The following is a 10,562-nucleotide window of genomic DNA, read 5'->3' on the forward strand; positions in this document are numbered from 1 at the left end:
ACCAGTACCACCACCACCACAAAGACTAGTACCACCACAAAGACTAGTACCACCACAGAGACCAGTACCACCACAAAGACCAGTACCACCACAAAGACCAGTACCACCACAAAGACCAGTACCTCCACAAAGACCAGTACCACCACAAAGACCAGTACCTCCACAAAGACCAGTACCACCACGAAGACCAGTACCACCACCACCACAAAGACTAGTACCACCACAAAGACCAGTACCACCACAGAGACCAGTTCCACCACAAAGACCAGTACCACCACAAAGACCAGTACCACCACAAAGACCAGTACCACCACAAAGAGTAGTACCACCACAAAGACCAGTACCACCATGAAGACCAGTACCACCACGAAGACCAGTACCACCACCACCACAAAGACTAGTACCACCACAAAGACCAGTACCACCACAACGACCAGTACCTCCACAAAGACCAGTAACACCACGAAGACCAGTACCTCCACCACCACAAAAACTAGTACCACCACAAAGACTAGTAACAAAACACAGACCAGTACCACCACAAAGACCAGTACCAACACAGAGACCAGTACCACCACAAAGACCAGTACCTCCACAAAGACTAGTACCATCAAAAAGACCAGTACCACCACAAAGACCACTACCACCACAGAGACTAGTACCACCACAAAGACCAGTACCACCACCACCACCACAAAGACTAGTACCACCACAAAGACCAGTACCTCCACAAATACCAGTACCACCACCACAAAGACTAGTACCACCACAAAGACTAGTACCACCACAAAGACCAGTACCACCACAAAGACCAGTACCTCCACAAAGACCAGTACCACCACCACCACCACAAAGACTAGTACCACCACAAAGACCAGTACCTCCACAAAGACCAGTACCTCCACAAAGACCAGTACCTCCACAAAGACTAGTACCACCACAAAGACCAGTACCACCACAGAGACCAGTACCACCACAGAGACCAGTGTGACCAGTTCCCCATTCCCCCAGCTGCTGACGATGAAAGAGGACACAGTGCAGCATGAAGAGTTAAATCAGTTTTATATGAGCTGCAGTAGTTTGATCTCCAGCAGTGAGAGACGTTCTGCTGTTCACAATCAGACACACAGAGGAGTCACAGTTTGCTGCTGAAGGTCAGATGAAGGTCAGATGAAGGTCAGAGCTGCACATCAACGTTTTAATCAGCTAAATGACCTCTGGAGTTTTCATGTTGGTGTGTTTATGTCACAAAGAAAATGATGTCGATCTGTTGCTTTTCCAAAGAAGATGCTGTTCAAGGTTGAGCGTCTTCTCCTTGCAACTGCAGCATCAAACAGCTGCTGGATGTCTCGCTGTGTGACTCATTAGAAGCCCAGGCTCGGCCACTTTAAAGTATTTCACTACTACTTTAACTATATTCTAAGCTAGTGTGAGGAAACTTGTATCATAAGAACCTGAGGAACGATTCAGTGGTGAGGTTTTTTTAGCCCCATTCCACCAAACCCTGTGGAACCAGCAGTAAGCCTTCAGACATGGTACCTAGACCCTCGGTCTGTTCAGACAGTCCTCTTAAATGTAGGCGGGGTTGTTGTCACTCACTGCTCCGTCCAGCACTCGCTGTATTTCCTCATCAGCAGTGACACAGATGGAAGTCTGCACCTGGTTTATCGTCCACAGAACAAGGCTGCACGCCCACATTTTCAATTTCTGAAAATTCCACACCCACCTATACCCGTAAAGCTCAGTGCCAGAACCGACCCGTTATGTCTCAGTCAAAGCTGCACCTGACCCTGACCTGTTTATAGAAGCCCTGCGACGCGCCCCTCCCCCATGATCAAACCCCCCCAGGCTCCAGTTCCTCACATGAAGCTGGTTCTCCGTTCTTGAATTGGACGTCTCTTTGACTGGATGGTGAAAACATTCAGTCACTGCCAGGTTAGGAAACATGTTAGCATGCTCCTTTCACCACCATCAAACCTCCAAAGGATCCTCCTTGGGTGTCTTGAACTCCATGTAGGCTGCCACCTCATCCTCGGGCTGCAAAGTTTCATGGCTGGAGTCCTCCACGTCGGTGACCAATGTGACCACGGGGTCAAAGGTTACACTGGTGTCAAAATACTACACACATACTGCACATCTTTTTACTGCACTTTATTATGAAAGATTAAAACTATATTGTTGTTCTCACCTGCTGCCCGACTGGAGCTCAGTTTTACTTTACTTACTTTGTGCAGGGTAACCATCTTGCACCTGACCCGGGGCAGGACTCTGGTACAGAATGTTTCCTAACAAGTTGTTTCATGGTTGGTATCTTGGAGTTGCTCATGAGTTGTCACACAGTTGCTTATGTCTCGTTGTCCCTCCGTCTGTCTGTCCTCAGGATGACCTTCTGTGGTATCGGCGCCAACAAGTACGTGGAGGCCAACATTTCCCAGAAGTCTCGGACCACGGTGAAGTACACGATGAAGACGCTGGCCAGCATCGCTGAGACCATCATCTTCATCTTCCTGGGGATCTCAGCAGTGGACAAGTCCAAGTGGGCCTGGGACACCGGCCTGGTGTCCTGCACGCTCGTCTTCATCCTCGTCTTCAGAGCTGTGGGTCGGTCACTTCCTCCGTCTCCTATTTCACCTCAGACACATTACAGTTCAACACGTTTCCATAGAGACAGAATAATAAATGTCCCGTATGTAACTGAATCAGCTGAGCATGATGTCAGAGAAAAGAAGAACATCCAAATTGTTAAAATGCTCCTCAGTAATGTGTTCATCATGTACGATGTGTGATGTAAACACATGACAGAGTGAATTATGTCGTACCAGCTGATTGGTCGGTGACACTGGAGGAGCTGCAGCTTTGTGTTTTTCTGTTTCAGCCTCACGTTGTGACATTTCAGCTGCACAGCTGAGCATTAGTGATGCTGATCACTGATGTTGAATGTGCAGGTTAAAATGTCACGCTGATATCGGACTGAAAAAACCTCCTGTAACCTTTAAGTCTGTCGTCTCCCTCGGCTCCGCCCCCTCCCACTGACTGTCCGTCTCACATGGAGACATCTGCATAAAGAGCCTCAGACACATGAACATTATTAGACATGAATAAATATCTTCAGCTTTACTGTCACCTGACGTCAGAGCCGTGTCACACAAACATCCTCAGCCTGTTTACCTCTGTAAAGCTTCTGATTGGACGCTCTGTGACCATCCTGACCTTTAGTAACCTCTGTGCTGCAGGTGTGATTGGTCAGACCTGGATTCTGAACCGCTTCCGCCTCGTCCCATTGGACAAGATCGACCAGGTGGTGATGTCGTACGGCGGCCTGCGAGGGGCGGTGGCGTTCGCTCTGGTGGTGCTGCTGGACGGCCAGCAGGTCAAAGCGAAGGATTACTTTGTCGCCACGACGATTGTGGTTGTCTTCTTCACCGTCATGTTCCAGGTAGGAACAACGACACTTGTTGTGCAGAGAAGACATCGTCAGACTGTTTCACTCTATTTGTTTCTTTGAATGATGTCACAGTGATGACATACTTAACCTTTAGCGTGTTAGTGTAATCTGCTAACATGCTAACATTTAGCGTGTAGCTGAGCTCGGCAGTTCTCTTGACTCTGCAGTTCACAGCTAAAGGTCCACTTACTCAGTCTTGCTGGAGCGAAGCAGTGTGGTTTCTGCAAAACTTTGAGGCAAGAAATTGGCGGCGCAGCGACAGAATCTCGGTTCATGTTTGATCATCGCTGCTTCGTTTTACAGTTTGATCTGAGTCTCTGAGAGTGAGGGACCCTTTAAACATTTTCTTTTTTAAGCAAAGTGAAGAGTGAACTGTTTGCATGGATGAGACGTCCAAGATATCTGCAGTTTAGCATTAGCAGTTAGCGTAGCATGTTGATGTTGATCATGTTTGACAAGTTTGACCAGCTGTTGTTGTCACAGGAAACATCAGGGATCAATGTTAGGGTTCATCATCTGGGAACCATGAATTTAATAATAATAATAATAATAATAATAATAATAATAACTAGAGGGTCACTCAGAGAGCACAGACAGACCAGCGCCAAGGCTGAATGTTTACGAAAGTGAAAGATAATTCAGCTGTAGATCCGATCTGTGATGTCAGAGGTCAGCACGCCTGCACACAATGCACCTGACACCAGAGGCTGTACCTGCAGGTGACGAGCCCACAGGGTGGCGGCTCCATGTCATTTCTTAAGACTGAGCCCAACCAGGTCCTGATGGTCCAGGGTCTGGCCGCCAGATGCTCGCCAGCTCCCCCCGCCCCCAGGTCCGGCTCCAGAGGGGGGGCCCTGGGCCCTGCATACTGGAGCTACAATTTCACAGTGTCATCAGGGTTTCTTTTGTTCTGATTATTACAATAACCTTTATTTAAACAGTGAAGGCCACCGAGAGGACGCTCTCCTCTACGAGGACGCTCTGATTACAGAACATTAAAAACAATAAAAGCACAAAAATCCCAGCAAACAACAACAAGTTAGAAACAACAGAAGAATCTGAAGAACAGTTTGTACGGACGAAGACACCAGAAGAGGAAGAACATCAGTTCACAGATAAACACATTCACACGTCTCTGAGTCAAACAGCATTTAAATCTACAGGGTTCTGCAGATTGTTCCAGCTGTGTGCTGTGGAGTGTTTCAGAGCCGGTGTTCTGGGCTCAGTATGAACATGATGATCGTCAACAACTAAACAGTCCTGACCTGCTGCTGCGTGGAACTGTTCTTAATCACTCATAGTCTGGCCCCTCCTCTGGGACCACTCTGCCTCAGTACCAGGAGCTGTTAGCTCCAGACGACAGGGCTCCAGGATCACAGGGACACACAAACCTTCCCTCCATGTTTAGGTGGAGATTCTTGGAGGGATTTGTGTGTCTGTCCTGTGATCTGGATCTGATCCAGCATGTAAAGAGCTCCTCTGTGACCCATGCTGTAGGTTAGTATTCACCCCCTCCACCATGTTTCAGCATGAATAACAGGCCAGCAGTCTGTGCTGTAATCCTGCTGACAGATGAACAAATTAAATCAGATCAGATTTATTTCTAAAGCAAAGTTCTGTACAATAAAATAAAATAGTAAAAATAACAGAACATGATAAAAAAAATGTAAAAAAAAAACAAAAAACATAACAAACCCAAAAACAGACGCAGAAATAAATGAGTGAAAAAGAAAATAAAGCTCAGAATCTAAAAATAAAATCTGAGACATCACGAGGCTCTGCAGCTCAGATTTAAACGTGTCCATGTAACGACGGTGTTCATGTGTTTGTCAGATTTTAAAGCTCAATCAAAGACGACACCAAGATTTCTGCTCTGGGTATGACGGTCCGGGGCCAGGGGCCCGAGGTGGTTTGATTTATCCTGGATGGAGTCGGAAGGGCCAAATAAGATCACGTCTGTGTCCCTGTCATTTAACTGAAGACAGAGAAAACATGGTGTCCTCAGCAGAGTCAATAACACCAGTGATATTATCTGACACAGCAAAGTGTTGTGGTTACTGAGCTGCTGCAGCTCTCCACCTTCATGTTGCATAGCAACCAAACCACAGTGATGTCATTGTGACCTTTGACCTCCTGCTCCCACAGTGATCAGCAGAGAAACACACTGTGTGTGTGTGTGTGTGTGTGTGTGTGTGTGTGTGTGTGTGTGTGTGTGTGTGTGTGTGTGTGTATGTGTGTGTCTGTGTGTCTGTGTGTGTGTCTGTGTGTCTGTGTGTGCAGGAAACATAGTGGAGTCAATCAGATCATCAGGCCCTATCCTCTGGAGAGCAGCAACGTCTCAGGATCACCTGAGCACACAGTTCATGTTGACTCACACCGACCACTTTTATTATTTACCACAATATTTATATTGAACCACCGTAAAATTCAGCTTTTAACATTCATATAAATATAATGTAACTTAAAAATACTGCGCTGATACAGAACCAAGACAGAGAGACACAAAATAAATACGAACTGACAAAATGCTCCTCTTGTGTTAATAGATGTTAATAGATGTTAATAAATGTTCATCTGTACGAAGTGAAGCACAATAAATGCATTAAATACAAACTGTCAACAGCATTTGTAAGAAAAGAAACAAAAGAAGTTTAGAAACGTCACTTTTACAGAAATGATCCAGTTATTTGATCGCCTGATGAATCTGTCACATCATTAATAAAGGGACTCCACATATTCTCACATGTATGTTGATGACACTTTAATATGTCAGTTATGCTTTATAACATCCGTCTCCTCCACTGACCAGTGCTCAGTCTGGAAATGTTTTTCCAAAGTTTCCAGTTTTTGGCGTAAAGAAAGCTGAGCTCTATAAATACTGCTTCATTTCTACTCTGGTTTTGTGTCTCTGGACAAAAAAAGCTCAGTGAGATTCTTTCTGAAATAATCATCAGTTATAACTGAACTGAACATTACTGTCTTCAGACTGAGCACTGCTGTTTGGTTCATTTCACACGTGATGTGTTCAGTAACGTCTCTGTCTCAGTCTGACTGTGTGTCATGTGTCACATATAAAGACAGCAGTGACGTGTTGTTAGCGTGCCGAGGTCGCTGATGGACGACGTGAGTCTGAAACAAGAACCAGTGGAGTTCATCTGAAGATGGTTCAGATCTCAGTTTCAGGCCTGAGAAGAAATCTGCAGTGTTTATGTTGAAGACGACCCATTCATCACACACACACACACACACACACACACACTCACTCACTCAGTGTTAAGTATAAACATCCTTTACATCAAGTTCATTCAGTAGAATGTTTAGTTTAGTTTAATGTACATGTGATGACTGTGTGTGTGTGTGTGGGAAGGAACTGATGTCAGAGACACACACGCACACAGCTCAGTGAATCAGTGTGTGTTTAAATCTACACGTGTAAATACACAATAAATCAGAGACATGAGTTCATGTTGAGGCTGAGAGACTGAGGATGATGATGATGATGATGATGATGATAGATAGAAATTTTGTTGCATTGACTCTGAATAGCAGTTAAAAATACAATTTGTCAAATATAAGAACTGCTCTGTGTACATACAGTTCACAAATCTGCAATAATATATAAAGTTTTAAAAATCAATGGACAGTTCTAGCAGCAGTGTTTGTGTCTACAGCCCTTTTTAAACAGGAGTTGTGCAAATTAGCAGGAAAGCCTAATCAGTCTTTTTTCAGCATTGGCAGTATAAAAACAAAATCGGGGAGTGCAGCAAAATGCCGCCTACCTACTTTTGTTTANTGCTATCAGCTGTTTCCTGTTTATCCACCGCCAGTGGCTCGCACGTGCAGCGTCATCAACAGCTCTTTGGTTTTCTGTCACTGAGAGTTCAGTAGTCTTATGGCCTGGAGGATAAAACTGTTCTGGCAGAATCTGGCTGTGTTTTGCTCCTCACACTGAGAAACCTCCTGCCAGAGTTGAGCAGTGAGAACAGTCCATGGTGTGGATGTGTGGAGTCTCTGATGATGTTATTGGCTCTTGTCAGACCGCGTTTGCGTCCGATGTCCAGCATGAAGAGAAGAGAAGTCCCAATAATTTTCTCCGCCATTCTCACCACTCTCTGAAGGCACTTCCAGTCCACAGCTGTGCAGCTGCCGCACCACACAGAGATGCAGTTGGTCATCACAGACTCAATAGTGCTCCTGTAAAAGGTGGTGAGGATGGGAGGGGGGAGGTGTGATCTTCTCATCCTGCAGAGGAAGTGCAAATGCTTTCTTTACCAGAGGTCCCGTGTTTTTTGTCCAGGTTAAGGTGTCTGTTAGGTGCACTCCCAAGAACTTTGTGCTCTCCACCACCTTCACTGCTGAGTGGTTGGTATGCAGCGAGTGTGACTGGGCTGCTTCTTTCTGAAGTCGACGATGATCTCCTTTGTTTTGTCGACATTCAGGAGAAAGTTGTCTCTGCTGCACCAGTTCACCAGCTGCTCCACTTCCTCTCTGTAGGCCCGGCCATCTTCGTTCCGGGTGAGTCCCACTACTGTTGTATCATCAGCATATTTGAATACATGGTTGGAGGTGGACCTGGCAACACAGTCATGGGTCATAAGAGTGACGAACAGCAGACTCAGGACGCAATCCTGAGAGAAGCCGGTGCTCAGGGTGATGACTGAGGAGGTGTTCTTCCCCACACGTACAATCTGGGGCCTTCTAGAAAGGAAATCCAGGATCCAGTTGCACAGTGAAACCGAGGGGTGCCAGTTTACTCACCAGATGCTGGGGGATTATCGTGTTGAAAGCTGAACTGAAATCAACAAACAGCATCCGCACAAAGGTGTTCCTCTCCTCCAGGTGTTGAAGACTCAGATGGAGTGCAGAGGAAATAGCGTCCTCTGTAGAGCGGTTCGGGCGATAAGCAAACTGACACGGGTCAAAACCAGAGGGTAGTTTGGAGACCATATGCTGCTTTATGAGCCTCTCAAAGCACGTCATCATTATCGGAGTAAGTGCAACCGGGCGGTAGTCATTCAGGCAGGTTATTGTGGACTTCTTCGGCACTGGTATGGTGGTGGCTAAAACATGATGGAACAATGGCCTGGTTCAGGGAGGTGTTTAAAATGTCCATAAGGAACCGAGGCCAGCTGGTCAGCGTATTTCCTGAGCAGCCGCCCAGGTATCTCATCCGGCCTTCCGTATGTCGATGTTCTTCAGGGTCCTGCGGATATCAGCAGTTTCAAAACACAGTGACTGTTCTCCTGGATGGGGCTCAGATTTCCTCACTGTAGTTGAGTTCAGTACCTCAAACCTGCCAAAATGATCATTTAGGTCATCAAGGAAGACCAAGTCATCCTTACAAGACATCTGAGGAGCCTTGTGATTTGTTATGACCCGGGTGCCCTCCCACATCTTCCAAGTGTTGATATGATCCTGGAAGAAACCCTGGATTTTCTGTCCAAAAGCACGCTTTGCTTGTCTTATTGCATGTTTCAGGTTTGAGAGATGGTCTGAGGAGCCGAGGTGAGGCCGAGGTGCTGCTCTGAAGGCCTGCTTGATGTTACTGTAGGCTAGGTCCAATGTATTCTCTCCCCGTGTAGCAAAGTCCACATATTGATGGAAATGAGGGAGGACAGTTTTCATGTTGGCCTGGTTGAAGTCTCCAGCAACAATAACAACGCCCTCCGGGTGGTTACTTTGCAGGTCACTGATGGAGCACTGGGTGGGATGTATACAGCAGTAATGCTAACCTAAGAAAACTCTCTGCGCAGATACAATGGCCTGCATTTCATGGTCAAAAACTCTATGTCAGGAGAGCAGTGGCAGGAAGCAACAGTAGCATTATTACACCAGTTGTTGTTTGTGTAAATGCACACGCCACCACCCCGGGACTTTCCAGTCAGCAAAGTGTCTCTGTCGGGCCAGAATGTTGTTAGCCCCGCTAAGCTGTTGTTAGCAACGTGTCTCTTAGACCCCATCCCAACTAGGCTACTTAAGGAGGTCTTTCCTTTAGTTAACACTCNAGGCAAATTGTGATTTGTGATATTGGGCTTTATAAATAAAATTGATTGATTGATTGATTGATAAGCTAACAGCAGCGTCAGGTACAAACGAGTTTAGCTGTGTCTCTGTCAGAATTATTGCACAGCAGTCTCTCACCTCCCTTTTTGTTGTTGAATCCAGATGTAAGTCCATTTTATTTTCCAAGGAGCGGACATGCGATAGGAGAACAGATGGAATCGGTATCCTCCACGGGTTAGCCTTTAGCCTAGCCGTTAGCTCACCTCGACAACCGCGCTTCCGTCTCCTGTGGCGTCGCCTCCATCCCCCTTCGTAGTGGCTGGGTCCTCCCGTGGGAGCAGTCCAAGGTAATGCAGGTGTTCCTCCAGTGCCACGTCTACATAATCTGTACTGCTTGACTGTTGTGATTCCAATAAGGACTTACGATCATACATTAGCTCGCCTTCAACTGGTTGCAAGTTATAATGGCGGGTTGTAGCAAATGTAACTCTACAGAGAGCCAGTGCTGCTGCAGCCAAACAGGGCGTCACTTTCAATGGCATTGCACTTCTGTTTCTGTTTCTACAGTAGCCCAGAATGGACAAATCTATTTATTCTCTGTCAATCCATTTATTGATTAATGCACTAATGATTTCAGCTGCAGGTGTATATATTTTTATTTTTTTGTGTGTGTAAAAATTTAAATGTGTAAAATACCTCAGTCTGAAAACACTAACAGATACCTGAGATCAGAGCTGCTCTCTGTGTCTGTGAGAGCAGCTGTTATGAAGCTTTAATGAGCTCTGAGTGTTTGTGATGAAGACTGCAGGTTATTATCTTCACTCTGACAGACTTTAACTGGATCAAGTCCAACAGACCTGAAGATTAATATCTGCTGTAGAGTTAATATACTCTGACTGTAGAGTTTATATACTCTGACTGTAGAGGTTATATACTCTGACTGTAGAGTTAATATACTCTGACTGTAGAGTTTATATACTCTGACTGTAGAGGTTATATATTCTGACTGTAGAGTTTATATACTCTGACTGTAGAGTTAATATACTCTGACTGTAGATGTTATATACTCTGACTGTAGAGTTAATATACTCTGACTGTAGAGTTTATACACTCT

The 10,562-nt window shown here is 45.7% G+C and overlaps 1 protein-coding gene across 1 annotated transcript in view; it reads left to right on the plus strand.

The window, feature by feature from the left end:
* The window catches only part of slc9a5 (solute carrier family 9 member A5), a 38,896-nt gene that overhangs the window by 13,228 nt on the left and 15,106 nt on the right, over window positions 1-10,562 (plus strand). The window contains exons 6-7 of the mRNA XM_050054986.1: window positions 2,381-2,601; window positions 3,234-3,436. Of these exons, the coding sequence (XP_049910943.1) occupies window positions 2,381-2,601; window positions 3,234-3,436 (424 nt within the window). The remainder of the gene's footprint in view (window positions 1-2,380; window positions 2,602-3,233; window positions 3,437-10,562) is intronic.

Source organism: Epinephelus moara, chromosome 1 (genome assembly GCF_006386435.1).
Source record: "Epinephelus moara isolate mb chromosome 1, YSFRI_EMoa_1.0, whole genome shotgun sequence".
Classification (NCBI taxonomy): Eukaryota; Metazoa; Chordata; class Actinopteri; order Perciformes; family Serranidae; genus Epinephelus; species Epinephelus moara.